This window comes from Dromaius novaehollandiae, chromosome 2 (assembly GCF_036370855.1).
Source record: "Dromaius novaehollandiae isolate bDroNov1 chromosome 2, bDroNov1.hap1, whole genome shotgun sequence".
In the NCBI taxonomy this organism is placed as follows: Eukaryota; Metazoa; Chordata; class Aves; order Casuariiformes; family Dromaiidae; genus Dromaius; species Dromaius novaehollandiae.
The window spans coordinates 101,079,928-101,098,872 of NC_088099.1; the positions used below are offsets into that span (position 1 = coordinate 101,079,928).

The 18,945-nt window shown below is 41.1% G+C and overlaps 2 protein-coding genes across 8 annotated transcripts in view; one reads left to right on the forward strand and one right to left on the reverse strand.

Annotated features, from left to right (window-relative positions):
* The window catches only part of MAK (male germ cell associated kinase), a 33,091-nt gene extending 26,709 nt beyond the window's left edge, over positions 1-6,382 (forward strand). For 4 of the 7 annotated variants that reach the window (XM_026114872.2, XM_026114874.2, XM_064507053.1 and 1 more), the window contains 2 exons: positions 1,400-1,528; positions 4,827-6,382. In XM_026114872.2, the coding sequence (XP_025970657.1) occupies positions 1,400-1,528; positions 4,827-4,981 (284 nt within the window). In that variant the 3' untranslated portion in view covers positions 4,982-6,382. Of the gene's footprint in view, positions 1-707; positions 771-1,399; positions 1,529-4,826 lie in introns of those variants that run through there. The other 3 variants (XM_026114873.2, XM_026114875.2, XM_026114876.2) reach the window with 2 other exon arrangements.
* A 2,639-nt stretch (positions 6,383-9,021) lies between these two features.
* On the reverse strand, positions 9,022-13,717 carry LOC112992056 (transmembrane protein 14C-like). The gene is made up of 5 exons (XM_064507054.1): positions 13,499-13,717; positions 13,166-13,245; positions 12,284-12,381; positions 10,060-10,144; positions 9,022-9,856 (listed from the first exon to the last, which is right to left on the reverse strand). Exons 1-5 carry the CDS (start codon positions 13,700-13,702, stop codon positions 9,799-9,801), a joined length of 525 nt encoding a protein of 174 aa, XP_064363124.1. The 5' UTR covers positions 13,703-13,717; the 3' UTR covers positions 9,022-9,798.
* Between the last annotated feature and the right edge of the window lie 5,228 nt (positions 13,718-18,945).

Genomic DNA, 18,945 nt, shown 5'->3' on the forward strand with positions numbered 1-18,945 from the left:
ATTAAAGCTGTATTTTTCATTGGGACTTTTGTGTCATTCTTTATTGTACTGGGAACTGGTGTCAGACCAGATACAGGAAAGCCACATACAGACTTAGCTGTTCTCAGGATTGATACAAGTGGCAGTCTGGGGAGACTGGCAAAACTGAGTTCAGCTGAACACGTTTTATTAATGCTTCTGAAAAGGGAGGCATAGTATGACCCAATACAGCTGTAATTAGCTGAGGAGTCATTTGGGGTTTGTAGATAACCAATTTTACAGCTTATAGATCTACTGCTTTGGGTTCTGAAATTATCACGGGGTGGGGGGGTATTTGCGTGAAGAGAAGCATTTGGGGATTGTTCTGAAGCCACTGATTTAGGAAACAGAAAAACTTTGTCAAATCAGATATTATGTGTTTTACCAAAGCGACCATTGAAACCATCTTGAATGTTATTGTGATAAAAATGCTCTATTTGCTATAGATCAAATTAAAACAGCTGCGTATGGACTTGTAGTTCACAAATTTAATACTACTGAATGTGGAACCACACCAGAGAAAACAGTTTTCTTCTGGACATTGCACCAGCACACACAGTCTAACACTCTCCCAGTGATGACTGACATAGAATAAGAAATTTGCTTGGAGCAGGAACAGTCTAAATATTGTGAAAGAACCCTCCGCCATTTGACAGTAATTTCAGTACTATTTTTGTGTGTAAATACAGGATGTTTCTTGACTTCCAAATGGGGGTGATTATGTCAACCTGCCCAAGGTAGCACTGCTGTAAATAAAAATCTGGACCAAAACCAGGTACAGTAAAATTGTACATATGGTTCAAGAGAGAGGGGATCTGAGTGTGACTTTCATAGCAGGCCTTTAACTGTGGAACTAGCAAAGTCAACTCCAAGTGGTGCTCCACTTACCACAAGAGGAGTTTGGATCTATTTTTAGATAGATATAGGCCCAAAATGTGGAGTATGAGACTACTATTTACTACTGATTTTTGAATATTGAAGTACTTGAACCAGCTTCTAGTAAAGGAATTATCTGCAAGTAAAACGTAAGATACTGCTTTCTCTATAACTCAGTATAAACCTTTTTATGAGACCTGAGTTTAATGAAAGTACACATGAAATATTTACTCTGCTTTGCTGTTTTTACGCCTTCTAAATTGCAGCATCAGATGTACTGGAGCATAAACTTAGAAGCTTTGTTAGGTGCTTTAAAGGGTCCAACTAACATACAAAGCAAGGAACAAATATATGCTGCTTCTCAACAGATAACAGCTGGAGTTTTTGAAGAACACTCCTACTTAGTAGTCTTATGGTACTGTAAATATGTTTTGAAATGACTATAAAAAGCAGGCAAGGTTTTCTGAGTGCAGCTGAAAATATTTAAACTGTGTAACATCAACAGGAAATCCTGGCTTTGTAGGTAGTGCTGCTCACAACCCACCAGGAGGATATATGCCTTCTTTTCATAAAAAAGAAGTTGGATCAGCTGGACAACGGATACAGCTGGCCCCTTTTGGTGCATCTGCCTCAGGTAAGAAACATCCCTTCACCTGTCGTACACATTTGAAGCAAATAGAGATGTTTATTTCCCACACTTCCTAAGAGATTTATTAATCATCTTTAGGGAGGTTTTCCTCAAGCTTTGTAAGTAGTTATGTCTGAGACTTTATATAACATAAGCGAATTGAATGTAGGTATCTAGAGGCAATCCTGATACCCAAAGAAGTCGTTGTTACTATTGAGAAGAGAAAATAAAGGTGGAAACTTTTTGTTATTCTAGAAGGTTTGGACTGTTTGCTAAATTGGTTTTGATTAGCCAAGGGCTAAATAGAATTGTAAAACTATAACTCCACAATTTGATAGTAAATGATCATATAGATTTGATACAAATAAAAATGCATGATTTATGTAGCTAGTAAGAATTGGTACTGTCACCAATTAATACATATGCAAATAGATTAACTCAGGTTAGAAAACCATCTTGTATTTCAGCAGATTTATAGGAACTTTCTTGACAGTAACTGTTGTGTCTTGGAGCTGTCCTGTTTTGTGAGGCCATGTTAAATATAAATAAAGCATCAGGCAGAAATCTTAATGCAATATATGAGTCCATCATCAGTATAATCTCATCTAATACAATGGAGTGATGCTGATCCATGCTTACAACAGCCCCAACAATGTCAAAAAAGGCAAAGACCTTCCTCAAGTTATTTTAGTAAATTCACAAATAACCTGTAAGCAGTAAAGTAAAATGAATTGCTCTCTTATTTAATGGCCCCATCTGGTCTACAGCTTCTGTTGAGAGTCATGTAAGATGGTTTTTCATTGTGTCTTCACCTCGCTGTGTTGGCTATGCAAGTCTGTGGATACTGAGATGACATAACTCTTCCATCCTTAAAAGGTCACAAGAGACAGTGTTTTATGAAATGAAAGTTTCAAAGTTGCTACATTCTCATTTGGTTTTTATTTTCTATAATGTAAATGACCAATTCTGAATAGCTGTGATGTAGTAATGACATGGCCATGCATTACATTAGAAAAAAATTCTTGTTTATCAGTTGAAAGCAATGTGAAATCTATTTGAATGTAACTGTTACCTTCTCTCCTCTAAGATATGTATATTCTGAGTACTTTAATACGTTTCTGATCAAGAGATTAACAAAAGTGCTTAGGTTGAAGGAGAAACTAGTTTGTCAGTAAACCCTCCAAGGACATTTGTCTAGTTATTTCAGAGGATATAGTAAGGGTCTAAATGGTGAATTGTTTAATTAAATGGCCTATGGCAGACCAGTCTGGTATGGTCCTGCTTAAGAACTTTGCTTATTTTGCTGACTTGGTATTTTCAGTTGTCTGCTCCCTCTTAAGGAAATTGCAAGTGACTTGTGAGGAGGGAAGGAAGAAAGAGGCAGCGTGCATACAAAAAATATTCATAACTTTATGCATATACTGAGCATGGGTTGATCAGAAACCCACCAGGGAAGAAGACTGGAGCTGCACTTCATTATCTTACTGACTCACTGCTGGAAGAGCAGCTCTCGTTTTGATTTGTCACAATGTGTGGATCAAAAAGTTCACAGGGGGACAAAATTTGCAGCCATCTCTAGACTGCTGTGAATAGTGAGAATGAAAAGAAATTAATTATGGTGATCCAAAGGGAAATAAAATCATTGTTAATCTGTAATTAGAAGTGAAAAATGTGTAGTAAAAGTCAGAAAGGCTGGCAGATGGAAGTCAATTAAGAGACTATTTCATGCCCCCGAGAAGAGTGAGAATCCTATTGCTTAAAACCTTCATACTGAGCCTAAAAATGGCAAATTTGCATGGCTAGAGAGATAAAGATGAAGTAAATGGCAGATTTTGTCTGATATCTGTCCTTATTTGAATAGTAACATTTTTAGGTGACCCTTTGCTTTCTATTATCCAACTGTAAATTTCTATTGTTGTTGCCTTTTACTTTCTGAAATAAGCTATGCTCTGATTTGTTTTTGCTCTCTTCGTTTGTTCTATTAAGTATTTTAATGTCAGAATTTAAATAATGTAAAGAAGTATAAAAGGTAAATTTTTCTGAGGAAAATGCTATGCTGAGTCCTGAGAAAAGTGACCTTCCTCACCCAGAGAAAGCAGACGGGAATCATTTGCTGCTGAAATATCGGGAATGCCATCTTAAAATAAAAGGGAACAATATTAGTTTCCAAAGAGATGGAACCCTCAGTAGTTTCAGTTCCTTGTGATTCCCCCTTTTTAGATGCCTTGATCCTCAACTTTGCCAAACAGATTCTATTGTTGAAAAATACCAGAAAACACAGGTGGCTTTCATAAGAAACAGAAAAATATGTAGATGCAACAGAAGAATTATGTATTTTATACAGAACACTGATTTTTAAAGAAGTGTCAGTAATCTATAATAACAGAATGCTAAACTATGAAAGTAGGAATGGAAGGGGCAAGACATACTTTAGGAATGCTAAAAAAACCAACAAGAAAAACAGTAAGGTGTTGCAGAAGTCTGGATAACAGGGATCCCAAATGACTGACTTTAAAGGCCTGGGAAAATGGAAGAATTGGTGATGAACATGAAAAAGCAACAGCTCACACTACTGGAGCAGTGCAAATACTTAAGTTATAGCAAGCCTGAGAATGTAGTGAGTACCTGAAATGCAGGAAGAGGGAAAATCTGTGTAGGAAGGCCAGGAATGCAGTAGTGCACTACTACTAATGCTTATGAGACCAGGTGGATGCCAATATAAGGAAAACAGACTGAGGACTTACGAGAGATCCTATGAAATCAAGATAGAAGTGGGAAATTGAGAGGAAGAGGACTCACCAGCAGGTATACTAGGAGCTCTCTGCTAAGCAGGAGCAGAATAAAAGGCATAAAATCTCAAAAGGAACAAGAGGATCTCCAGAAGCTGTTCTTCAGTCTAGGCTGTTTGGGTCTTACCAAGTTTATCAACATTAGCATTAAATGCTGACTTTTTTCAAATATTTGAGATGAAGAGGAAAACACCTGGTTTCTGCAGCAGTATTGTGATAAGAGATATAGACTTGTGTACATTCATGTCAGCTTTTTCACTAAATTTCAGTCTGTGTTTTCAACAGGGATTGTTGCAAAACCCATGTCCGAGAGATGAAAATTACTAATAAGTTACAGAAACTTCTGGAAACACTAACCTTATCTGAAAGCAAGTATAGGCAGCATACCAGAGACCACAGTAAATCTGTTAGCATCCTGGAGTTTCACAAGTCATCTTTAAGCTCTCATTCTTCAATCTATGAATCAGTGAAATACTTTTAAACTGTAATTGATTCTGGGTTCTTGTTCCTTTCAGATTATTCTTGGAAAACCAAAGCTGTTCGTGCTCAGTTACCAGGTACTACTTACAATTCAGCAACAAAAACCATGAATATTTTAACTCGTCCACCAGCAATTCAGCCAGTACATGGAAGAACAGACTGGGTGGCCAAATATGGAGGGCACAGATAGAGAATGTCATCCTGCAGAGATGTTACATGAGCGTCAGTCGTCCTGCACTGGGAACCCAAAATGCCTATTTGCTCTAACTTTTCCTAAGCCTATGCAATATTAGAAAATAATAAAAGACCTTGTGTTCTATTGCCCATGGAAGAAAAATATATTTCACATAATATTATTTAAAATATTGGCTGTAAGGTAGGATTTCATAAAGTATTGTATAACATATCTTGCCAAAACTACTGAGTATTTAATGCAAATATTTCATTAACATTTTTCTATATATTCACATAGTATGAGTGTACTCTTAAAAACAACTTTTATGGTTGTTTGTCCTATGCAAGTCCTCCATTGGCAACTGCTGCTTTCTTGTATGCAAACAGCAAAAAAACAGGGCTAAACTAGAGGAAGCACCAAGCTTTCAGGAGATATGCTGCTTCCTTACTACAAAGGTGAGAGTGAAAGCACAGATTAGACTTGGAGAAGAACACAACGCTGTCAAACAAGGTTTTCAGAACTCGCCTGTACCTAAGAGTTATTTAGGGTTTATAATGTGAAAATGGTTGTAGCGATTGTGAGAACTTAATCCTTCTAGTAGGAGATAAGTAATCCACAGACAAATATGACATGAGAAAGGTCTAAAAACTTGGCTGATAATGATATAGCAGTACTGGAAAATAGCTGAACAAATATTGAATGCTACACTTACCTGGCCAAGTTACAATTAAGTTTAAAAATTGCATTCTACAGTTATAATTAAATCATGTCCACATTTGGTCAAAGATCTATGGAGGTTTACATCTCCTTTGTCAAAGGAGTGTCACAGTGAAGTTTTAAAGAGCCTGAGTCACTTTAGTCTAATAGTCACTTAAATTTAAGAGTCAATGAGCCAAAAAGGCATAAATGATCAATAAACCCCTGCTTCTGAATGCCTTTATTGGGTTATCATCAAACTGAACTACAGACTTCTTATAGAAGTCCAATAAACTATGTGAGAGAAGAATTCAGGCTGCTCTTCAAAGAGGTTGCTTTCTATCTTAAAGGTCAGCTTTGGTCTCTGAAAACACACACGGACTCTTAATAATGCAATACCTCAATGTTTATATGCTCATGCAACACATTTCCTGGCTTCTACGCTAAGTCTTAAAGTAATATCCTGCAAAGGACCTTGCATTGTACAATAAAGCATATTAAGATGGATATTTTAACAGGATATTTCTGTTAATAGTTGTATTTAGAATAGATGCTTTAGGTTTATTAGTTACACTAAACCTGCCATTTAAAAGTACAAAATGAGTACACGCTTTAAAGATGTAAAGCTGTTAATGATTACTTTAAGGGTTGTAAAAAGAAGAGTGTTTGTATAGCTTTTTTAACTGCATATAAAAACCTGAGTTCTTGCTGTTGACCTAATTTGCCATAATATACGGGTTATATAATTTACTGGAAGTTGATTTAGTCTGAAACAGTTGAACCAAGAAGTCTAGTATTTTGTTATGAAAATTGCACCTAAAGAAAATGTCACTTTAATACGAGATTAGATATATAGGGATATCTGGTCAGTAACGCACTAGAGACTTTAGTTCAATTGCCATTGGTCTAGCCTTAAGTATTTTTCGTTCCCTTAGTACTAATAAACGTCCTTGTGCTATTAAATGTATCTTATTTATTTTTAGAGTATCAGTAACTGGTTATGGCAATGAAGGACAACCTCAGACTTTCTAAAACCGTCCTGATTCATAAATGCACTGGCTTTATGATTAAAAATGAAAGAAAGAAAGAAAAATCACTCTTTGGAGTACAAGATGCCAGTGACTTACTTAAGATCACAGTCTGGTCAACGAATTAAGTAATAACCTCTGTCCATTGCTTCCTAAGTCACCTAGAGCAGAAAAATAAATAGATAATAGATAGATAATATTTGTTGCATTAAATATAGCTAGAAGAAACATGCTGTCCTTACCATGTGCTGAAGGATGTTGAAATTGCTTTGACCATCCACAACCAAAACAGATGACTCATCCATAATCAAAACATGACCAATATTGAGAAGTTTTTCTTGCTAATAGCTTCAGGACTAATTATAAGAGGCTAAAAGGCTTTGTACAGATGTTTTAACTCTGATTCATTGATACATATTGGATTCTTAAAGCAGAAATGCCACCTAATGCTTAAGAAATTTAGTTTATGCTGATTATGTTCCAAGGCGGCGGGGGGGGGGGGGGGGGGGTATGTAAAACTCAAGCTTTTCTCCCCTCCCTTTGTTTGAATTTCTGCTTCTCCAGAACATAAAAGCAGTAACAAGGAGTACTAGCAGCAGTTTTTAACTTCAAACTGTTACTTTCCAAGCCACATTAGAAGTTAAAACCAGCCACAGAATAATGAGACAAACTTACAATTCATGAAACAGCAGAGCAGCTTAACCCTGATCTAAGTTTAAAACCTTATTAGTCTAATTCCTTGCTTTCCATTGCCTTTATTTCACTGAGGGACAGCTGCAGCCTAAACTTGCAAATTACTGATTTGAGACCAGTATTACACAATTTGAAAACAGCTGTATCTTGGCTGTCTTCAGTTTATTGCAGGAGGCGTGTGTATGTTTGCATCTTACTTCCACAAAAGACAACTGGTCCAAAAGCAATATGAAGAGGTAAATAAGCCACACACCAGTTAAAGAGAGGTGTCTTAAATGCTGATGTGTGTGGCTTATTAACCTTTTCAAGCTGGAGCAAACACATTGAGACACCTGGCCACCAGCATCAGGTTCAAAGCCCAGAACTGAGCATTTACAAGGATGATTTATAAACAGAACATCTGCCCTCCTGTACCGCCTCCCCCTTGTTTCTACACAGGAAGGGGAAAAAGTACACCTGAAGCTGAACTCTCCAGTTCTCTGACTGCAGCCCCCCCGCTAAGGGATTTCACTGCCTGCACTCAAGACCAGCTCTAATACTCAGCTGTTTGGCCTGGGATCAGACTGCGGCAACAGAGCAGTGGGAACCAGGGGCCTGGCTCCCTGTGCTCTGCAGCTGCAGTGACACTGAGGGCCTCACCCAAGCTGCGCTGCAGCTATGCCCGTGCCTGCCCATGTCCCTGTTAATCCAGACCCCAACCCCCTAACTTGACTTCCTGGCATGACATCAGCCCTGCATCATCACTCTGACTTGCCTGGTAAATCACTGTGCTGGTGGCTAATCCTGGCTGCCATCACCAGACTTGTTCTGCGCTTCTTGCTGGGGTACTGCAGAACTGCCTCCTTCTCAGGGGTGTCGCTGCCCTGCCTGTTTTGCTCTGACATTCAGCTCTGGGTTCACCTTTCCCAATGCAGCAACCCACTCCTGCTGCTCCCTGACAGGCACTTTTTTCCCCACCAATGTCCCAAATCATCTCTTTACCACAGACACTGGAGAAAGATACAAGGAAGGAAAAAAAGTACATCACCGTCCTGCGGAGGTGCTAGCCCACTTGTTCAGAGAACTCTGAGCAATTGAGGCTCCAGGGTCTCACTGACTTAAGGGATCGATCCCATTGCTTCTGTCTCCCAGTACAAGTCACCAAACAAGAAAGGCTGAGGAAACTGAAGCTAAGGTTCTGTGCAGAGAGGCATGTACCTAAATGAGCCTAGAAAAGGGATATGTTACCATCCACTTGTAACTCCCGGGATTATTCCTGCATGGCAGGTTTACATTTAGGATACCTTCAGGCAACAGAGGAGTTGGGGAATCGCCTGAAGACAAAGACTCAGCAACCGAGCTCACTAGTGTTTAAATAAGCTTTCACAGAGAATTTTTCAAATCTGAAATAGATTACTCATCTTGGGAAAAAAAACATTAGATTTTAATGCAACACCAGCCTGAATATATTGTCTGTATGCATTTGTTCTTTTTTCCACTCCCTCCATTCATGAAATTTTTATATTATATAGTCAGAGAATGGACACTGATATAATCTATATAATTCATGTTCACAAATACACCCAGGTACTCTGCAGGGAAAGCACCATACTATCAACCCAAATGAAAAAGAAAACATAACTGTGTGGAATGCAAAAGTTTGTAATAATCATCTGTTGGTTTATTCAGAGTAACATTTTACTTCTCATGAAATGCAAGAGCTATGCTTACAACTCAGTATTATCTAATGAAGCATATTTTGATTTCTCTTATGAATAATAGTCTGTAAAAGTCAAATGAATGACATTTAGTTGGGCACTTTTGCTCACGATTGTAAGTAACAGGTTTACATTTGTTGCATTACCGTAGAACCTTAACACCCTGCTCCATGGTTGCGTTTTATGGGCCGAAGTTCTAACAAGCAGTGCTGAAAGAATGAAGTCCTTGACTGAGAGAATTCAAACTTGATGACAGAATAAATTGTAAGATAAATGGTGGGGGAAGAGGTAATAGAATGAGCACATTTGTTAACAGTAAATATTAATGATAAATTGGCAACTTCTCTATCCTTGTTTTAGAAGTATAACAGATTTCAGAATGACAAATCCAAATGTATATTCAAAGCTTGAATCCTGCAACTGTTTGCATGCAAGTGCTGAGAGGTCTTTGCCTACAGTCAGCTGCAGGACCAGGAACTAAACTAATACTATTCCCATATTTTCTTGCTTCATAATGCAGAAGATGTTGAGACAAATACCATTTTGGACAACATAAGGGCTCTCAACTTCTGTCCTTTAAAAACACAATCCACATGCATTAAGATATGAAAAATACAATCCACAGACAGCAGTGTCTTTTCCACTTTCGCATAGTACATTCAGGCAGTTGCATTTTCAGGCTTTTCAGTCATGTATCTTCAAGTGACTTGTTGCAGACTTACGGCTTAAGAGGCTTTTCCATGATCTGTAATCCTAGCCGTCCAACCATGAATAAACTGTGGAACAAAGTATTTGTTAAAAATCCCACAAAAAACAAGAAGGAAAAAGAAAACACTGACATGATTTCATTTAGCTGAACTCCAACATAAGATGTTATTTTTCACAGAACTTATCATGTAACATTTTTAGATAAATCCACATATAAATTAAATGAAAGGCTTATTCAAAAATATGGACTAAAACAAAGACATGTGACTACCTGGCAACAGCAATTAACCCAGGCATTGCTTTTCTGGAGTTGTAAAATCTCATTCCCATAACTGTAGCCAAAGTTCCAGATGCCACTGGAAGAAGAAAAGAAGAAAGTCCAGCCACAACTATTTCAGGGAAGTACAGCAGTATAGAAATTTCAGCACTACAACAGTGTTGGACATTTAGCAGTGCCAAGAAAAAAGGTAAACACCTACAGACAGGAATGCTTCCCTCCTCTCCACAAGAAAACATATGCAAACATTTTACTTTTTTTTTCCTTTGGTTAACCAGAAGAGCTGTTACAAGCTTTACAGCAACCTTGGTAAGCATGCACCACTACTCATTAGAAATGAGTAATTCTAGTCAGAATTAAGACCACTGTCTAACCACCCACAACCTCCAATTCTCTGGGCAAGTCACCAAGACTCTCCCTCAGCTTCTCCTTATTTGCAGAACAAGAATGATTATTTAATACAGACAGCCTCAAAAGTGCCAGAAAGGTAGGATGATGTCAAAAATCATGTGGGAGCCAAATATTATCATGTTTCCAGCTTTTCTGTGACCTTTGAACTAAAAGATGGAACTAAATTAAAACTTGCATTTTGACGTTATATTTGAACACTACATTCCTATATACATTCATTCTAAAGATGTTAACATCAAACATTAAGAGCCAACAGTAAATTTGGCCTATTTGAATTTTTTAATGGCTTAATACTGCAAGTTTAGAAATACAGTAACTCCATTTGAAAATATGAATTAGCAAATAGAAAGTAATCTGAAAGATCAAAGCAATCTGAAGGATCAAGCTGAAAAAGTGAAAACATTTTAAATATGACTCCAAATTATTTAAGTCTGGAAAAAAATCCCATCAATTTCACATAAAACTTCCACGACTGTTGTTTCTTTGAAGAAGAAAAGCAGGTAGAAGTGTTGCATGCCTTTTTCCAAAACTTCAGGTTTGTTTGCATCAGCTTTGGAAACAGGGCAGAAGATATTATAAAGGGATGTCAAGGGTTTTTTTCAGACTTCTAGCCTTGCTATACTGTGACTAATCTAAAGCTGAGCTGGAGCCACAACTGCAAGTCAAAGCAGAGAAGAGGAGGAATGGATGAATAGAGAATCATACTAGTCTAGGACACCACATTGCCTTGAAGAAGTCCGCTTTGTCTACACGAACCAAATCAGGATACATGGAAGCTGCTTATCTATCTATCAACACACTGCCTGAAACCTAGTGCAGGAGATACAGCCACTCCTACTACATACCAGACCAGAAGAGAGAACTCACAAACAAACTTGGTTTCATTTTGAGCTGTGTTTTACACTAGATTTCATATTGACAAGATGGTTTGGTCCTCTGCAGTCTTTGCCAGGGATCTCATAAAGCCCTTCAGCACATTATATGATCAAGTCCTATTGGTTTTAGATAGTTTTAAATCATTGTAATACTACAGTATCACAATTCTAGTAATAGTATTATGTAGCTACGGAACTAGGAGGAACCTCAGGAGATCATCTAGGCTAACCCAGTGCCCAAAGGTAAGATCAACTGCTGACAGATACAGGTCTAACCAGTTTAAAATTAGAGTCCTGTAGTGATGGAAATTCCCTGAAGTCTAGCTAATCTCTGCCAGTGTGTCATAATACTTTCCACTGTTATTTTATCCTCATGCTTCACCTGAAGGATTTTCTGCAAGCTGAACCTACAACTTCCTGTCCCATCTGTTAGAAGCACAAAGAACAGATCACTTTCTCCTTCATATACTTAGGACTATTTCTTCCACAGTGTATGATATGCTAAAACATATACTGCTCTGCTGAGATGCCTGTAGAAACCAATATTCCATAAAACCACATACTGCTATGTCTCAATGTTCTCATTATTGCAAACATGCTTATTACATGACCATAGATTAAAAATGCTCCTTCACAACCAAACACCTTTCACATGCATTCCATGTGCCTACATTAGTTTGACATGGTGCCTACTCTGGCAGTTGAGATACATATTTCTCTCTATCTGGCTTCCAGAGAGACAAACTAGGCTTTAAAATCAGGTATCGTATTCTTATGCAAATACTTCCTCACTACGGGCAGGAGGCTCTGCCACCATTTACAAGCATTCATATAAATAAAACAGCACAAGTTGGCTAAAACACACTAGAAAAAATACTACTATTTCTATGGCTACCAGTAATGTTCAGTACCTAAGTGCCAAGCAAACTTACCAAGAGAAAGCCAAACGTTCTTTGGATCTTTGGATTGCTGGTAAGCACCTAATCCTGCTAAACCACCAAAGAGAAGACCAGCAGCTAGAGATGGGACACTACCTTGAGTAAGTGAAAGAAAAAGTGTTTACTGAAAGACCATAAACCAAAGAAAAGCACTTTCAAGTGTCACATTTACTATAAAAAAACAAAAGTCTAAAGCAAAGCAAAGATACTGCTTGTTTTTTATTAATATGATACTTAACAGCATTTAATCAAACACCACTTACAAGTAACAAGAATTTAGCGTAATTTACAGGAATCACTTTCTGCAGTGTGTCAAGATCCAAGATCGTATGCTTGGATTTCTCGTAAATGCAAACTGAACTCTGACCTTCCTGATCAGCTTACATTGGAAATAACAAGTCAAGCCTTTAGAGGGCAGAATTGAAGCTCATGAGGTCAGTCAGACAACTAAACAGTCTTCCAGAAGTGCTTAGACATCTGTAGTGAAAATGGTCATATTACGACTAGACAGAAGGGATTACTGCACTATTACATGAGACCAGAACCTGGATATTAAGTCGAAAGTGATTTGGACCTGGAACTCACTAAACTTCATCACTTTCAATGACAGCTGAATGCTTTTATTAACAGGGATAAATACAGCACTCAAAACCAGTGCTGACACTTATGCCAACTTATCTCCTTCATTTAAAAGGCATTTTTAAAAAGAATAAAAAACTGCTTTCCCTTGGGCCTTAAGAATGATTTTTACCCTAATGCTACCAGTCACTTCCACTTTTCCTTGTTGCCCAAATTTATTTTCCCTTTACCACGGGTGACAGCAGACCCCGTTACCCAAGCCAACTCACGAGACTTAGCCGGGCGTTTCTTCAGCACCTACCTGCTTTGGCGTAGCCAATTACGCCACCAGAGGCGATCAGCGCCGCGTACCCGAAACCGAGCCAGTCATAATCCATCTGCGGGCAGCAAGAACCGAAAGCAGAGCAGGCTGCTCACCCCGGCCGGATCGAAGGCCGCCGCCACCACACGCAGCGCAGCCATGCCCGCCGCCCGCCACTACCCGACAGATATCCTCCCCCTTTGCCCCCCGCGAGCCGTTAGCGGACGGCCGTTGGCGACGGGGCCCGCACGCTCTTCCCCCCCCCCCCCCCCCGCGAGCCGTTAGCGGGCGAGCCGTTGGCGGGGGGCCTCGCGCGCCCCTGCACTGACCTTGGCGGCGGGCGCCGCTCGCCCCGCGGATCCCGGCGTGCCGCTGGGCGGGCGGGCGGCGCTGCTCAGCAGGCCGAGCAGCGCCTTCCGCGGAGTTCCCCGCAGCGCCCCCCCCCGCCGCCCACACGAAAGTCCTGTTTTTCTCGCGTCAGCGAAGCGTCTCGCGGCGTCGGCTTTCGGCTTTCGGCACAGGGGGCGCCGCATGTGCGTGCGAAGAGCGGGACGCGGGAGCGAGCAGCTTGGAGAAGGATGTTAGGAAATAAAATATCTGCCGGGTTTTTCTTGAAATAAAAGTCTTCATTGATGAATCCTAATTTGTTCCCTCAAGCGATTGCAATCCTTTCACTTTAACGTTTCCTCTTTAAACATGCTGCTAATTCTTTGATCACTTGCATTTACGGGCTTGTTTCTTTATCTGTTATAGCCTTTTTTATCTCCTTAAAATTGACTAGGGAATCTGTATCTTGATCATGGTTCCTTCCACTTGTTTTTCTGATGAAGTCTTAGAGATCACGGTGGCTTGGACAGTATCAGACCCATCCTTCAGGTCAAATACGTGGCAAGGGAGAAACAGAATGGTCTTAATCACCGAAGGTATTTACTGTGGCTAACCAATCCCATCAAGCAACTTTTGGAAAGCTTGCACTGTTATGCAAATCCCAAAGCAGGGCTTATGAATTCTCTAATAAGGGTATTTATATACCTTTGCTAAGGTGTCCTCTGTGTTTGGCTGGAAATTGGATAAAGTACTCTGTGTGCCTAATCTCAAAAGCCTTGAATGCAGAGATTTTGCATAGTTATTTAATTCCCTGAAGAAAATGTAATGCCAACATTCTGATTTTATTTCATACAGCCATTTACTCAGAGTTATCCAGGGTAGCAGAGTTTGTGAGAGAGTGCAGAGAAGAAAACATGAATAAAGTTAGAACACTATCTATATAAATATAGACAGATAAGAAGGGCTGGAATAGGCCAGGAACATGGTCCCAGAGCTTAATCTGATCCATAGCAAGGGGCCACAGTACTGTATGGTCTCCCCCAGAGTTACCAGCCCAGGACCAAAAGCAAGCAGAGTGTCTGCAGACAGTGTCTCTGCGTCCAGAGCAAGACTCATTTAGGATGATCCGAAATACTACAGTTACTGGGAGCTGACTACGTACTGCAAATTCCCACTTCCCAATGCAAGTTCTAACGCAAGTCCCAGGGGAGAACTGGTTACATTTCAGTCACTTCCCAGCTTCCTAGAAGTGTGTAACACATGTTTTTCAAATCCCAAGCACAAAAAAACTCAATTCATGATAACCTTGGACAGGTTATTCTGTGTAACGCAGATAGCAGTTGTATCTGGGGTGCACAACTATATGCTTGTGGGTATGGGCTAAATGGGGGATAGCAATGTTGGAGAAAAAAGATAAACAGGAAGCCCTTGACAAACAGGGGAAAGTAACATAAAATGAGGACTCTACATACAATTTTTGGTTTTTATTTGAAAATTGAGTCTTTCTACATGCTCTGATTGCAAACTCCATTTTGATTGCATCTCTAGACCAGTTTTCTGCTGTGTTTTTAGCTATATCTTGGACTACAATTTCAAGAACTAATGGCATAAGGTCATAAAACTCTCAACAGCCTTCATTCAAGCAACATGCTCTTAGATGGAAATTGCTGCTGCTTTGGGTACACCAGTTTTTCAAGTTTGAACTTTAACAGAACAGTAGCTAGACAATAAAACACTAGTTTGGGGACTTTGCTAGGGGTCTTACCTGGTGAGTATTACCAGGGAATTACCCACAAGAGAGAAAATGGTTAATAGAAGGAAAGGTCTCAAATCAATCCATCTGATTGAAGGAGCAATACTGAGGCATACAATCAGAAACTTTCTGATTAAGGGTAGAAACAGTGAATATCAAAAGAAGGAATGTAGATTCCCTGAAGATCTTGATGACCTAAGCTGTGAATGTAGATTCCCTGAAGATCTTGATGACCTAAGCTGTGAAACTATCCTGGAACAGTACTACTGTGTTTGCCTACTGGCTTTGCTATTGCATGCCCTTGAAAAGCTGACTTGTCAATCTAAGCAGATGTTTTTTCTTTCACCTGCAGACCTGCCAGAGCTTTTAAGAGACGATAAGCAGGAATTTGCCTTTGCTACTGTCATCTCACTGCTAATCTATTGCGAAATACTGGAAGGACTTACTTGGAACTGAGACTGCGCAGCCTCAGAGATGATGAACAGGAGATCTTCTCTGAGACCTTGCAGATACAAAAGGAGCCCAAAGGAGAGGCAGGCAGAGTCTGTCTGTCTATCAGGTTGGGGATGGAGACTCCCATGAAGGTGAAAGCTGGGGGCTTATGAGTTCTGGCACCAGGAGGATGGATCTGCAGGAGGACGGGGCTCCTGCCCCACTTGCACATCTTCATCTACAGAAGGGGGTCAGTGCTGGGGTTGCAGATGAGGGACTGGGAGCTGTGTCCAGCAAAGAACCTGAGCCAGCTGAGGCAGAGCCACATAGCAGCACCAGCAGTGAAAGGGAGACTCCCTGCTGGGACAGAGGTCCTCATCTGCTGACCTGACCTGTTGTCTAGGAAGGTTTGCTGCTTGCAGAGGGCTCAGATCTGTGATGCTGTGGAGAGACTGCCAAGGTTAATCTGGCCCTCACACTATTACCCCCCACTTCTTTTTCCACGTAGGCACCAACAATACTGCTAGGGCAGACCTAGAGCATGTCAAGAGTGACTACTTGGCTCTCAGGGTGATGGTCAAGGGCCTAGGGGCCCAGGTGGTGTCTCCTCAATCCTGCCAGTGAGGAGAAAGGGCTTGAGGAGAAATGGACAGATCCTGCAGGTCAACAACTGTTTGCACAGCTGGTGTAGCAACAGGGTTTTGGCCTTATGACCACAGGACCCTCTCTGAAGATCAAGCACTGCTAGGAAGAGGCAAGATCCACCTGACCAACTGGATCTTTGCCAACCAGCTGACCAACCTGGTGAGGAGAGCTTTAAATTAGGATCAATGGAAGAGAGAAAGAATGACCAACATTCAAGTGAGGATGGCAGACAAAGGGTTCAGGGTGATGTGGACAATAGAGACCTCAAAAATGATAAAAACAAGGCTGAAGCGGGTCCACCTCAAGCATATGTACACAAGAAAGTGCCTACAGGTCAACATTATGGGGGAAGCGCTCATACCCTTTCTGGAAAATAAGTATTCTTGTGTGCCTCTCTGAAGTGCCTGTACACTAATGAACATAGCATGGGAAACAAGCAGGAGGAATCAAAGGTCCATGTGCAGTTACAGGGCTATGATCTCATTGGGATGACCAAGATATGGTGGGATAGTTCATATCACTGGGGTGCTGCAATGGATGGATACAGGCTCTTTAGGAAGGAAGACTGGGACAGCAAGGAGGGGGAGTTGCCTTTTACATGAGAGAGTAGCGGGATTGCGTGGAGCTCTGCCTGGGGACAGGTGAGGGGCCAGCTGAGATCTTATGGGTCAGGGTTAGTGGGCAGAATAATACGGGTGATGTTGTAGTGGGTATCTGCTACAGATTGCCTGATCAGGAAGAAGGAGAAGATCAGGCCTTCAGACAGATGGAAGAAGCCTCAAAATTGCAGGCCCTGGTCCTCATGGGGGGCTTTAACCACCCTGGTATCTGCTGGAAGGACAGCACAGCAGGGCATAAGCAATCCAGGAGATTTCTGGAGTGCAGTAATGACAACTTCCTAACACAGGTGATCAAGGAGCTGATGAGCAGAGCTGCTCTGCTGTACATAATACTTATACATAAGGAAGGACTGGTCAGGGATGTGCAGGTCAGGGGCAGCCTTGGCTGCAGTGACCATGAGATGGTGGAGTTCAGGATTCTTCAAGGAGGAAGCAGGGCAGAAAGCAGGATCACAATCCTGGACTTCAGGAGAGCACACACTGGCTTCTTCAGTGACCTGCTTAGAAGAATACTCTGGGATACAGCCCTGGAGGGAACATGGGTACAGGAGAGCTGGTTATTTTTTAAGGATCACCTCCTCCAAGCTCAAGAACGGTCCATGCATGAAATCAAGTGAAGGCAGCAGAAGGTCTGCTCCTGCTTGGACAAACAAGGCACTCCTGACTAAACTTGGGTGTAAAAAGGAAGTGTACAAGAGACGGAAGGAAGGACAGATGATCCACGAGAAATACAGAGACACTGTCTGGGCAGGCATGAGGTTAGGAAAGCCAAACCCCATCTGGAGTTGAATCTGGCAAGCGATGTGAAGGGCAACAAGAAAGGCTTCTACAAGTCCATCAGCAGCAAAAGGGAAGGCTAGGGAAAATGTGGGTCCACTGCAGGGATTTGGTGACAAAGGACATGGAAAAGGTGCTTAGTGCTTTCTTCATCTGGGTCTTTGCTTAGTGCTTTCTTCATCTGGGTCTTTACTGGTAAGTCCAGCCTTCAGCAATCTCAGGTCCCTGAGACCAGAGGAAAAGTCCATAGCAATGCAGACTCACCCTTGGAGGAGCAAGATCAGGTTAGGGAACATTTAAACAAACTGGACATACACAAGCCTGTGGGACCTGAGGGAATGCCCACCATGAGTGCTGAGGGGAGCTGGCTGATGTCACTGTGAGGCCACTCTCAATTAGCTTTTAAAGGTCGTGGTGATTGGGGAAGGGTCCTGAGGACTGCAAGAAAGCAAATGTCACTCCTATCTTCAAGAAAAGGAAGAAGGATGATCCAGGGAAGTACGGGCTGGTCAGCCTCACCTTGATCCCTGGGAAGGTGATGGAGCAAATTATCCTGGAAAGCATTTCCAAATATATTAAGGACACGGAGGTAACTGACAGTAGTAGTCAAGGGAAATCACGCTCAACCAACCTGACAGCTTTCTATGATGAGACGACTGGCTCAGTGGGCGAAGGGAGAGCAGCAGATGTTGCTTATCTTGAGTTTAGTAAGGCTTTCAACACTGTCTCCTGTAACATCCTCATAGACAAACTGCTGAAGTACCGGCTAAACAGGTAGACAATGAGATGGACTGAAGGCTGGCTGAACTGCCAGGCACCCAGGGTTGTGATCAGGAGCATGAAGCCCCTCTGGAAGCCAGTCATTAGTGGTGTACCTCCAGGGTCAGTACTGCGGCCACCAGTAACATCCTCATTAAAGACCTGGATGATGGGACAGAGTGCACCCTCAGCAAGTTTGCAGGTGATACAAAACTGGGAGGAGTGGGCCACTGCTCTGGGACCTGAGCTCTGTGGCAAACCAGCAGTTTGCCCCAGGTTATCTGGAAAAGAAAGCTTATATTGAATGAATGACACTGTTATCAAAACCACATTTTTAATCCTGTTTAGCTTATCAGGTCTCCACATTCTCAGCTCATTCTCTCAAGTACTGTGTTTTCGTTTCCCTTGTTTTCCTCTTCCTGCCTCCTCTGCACTTAAATCCTCAAGTTTTCTCTATCTTTTC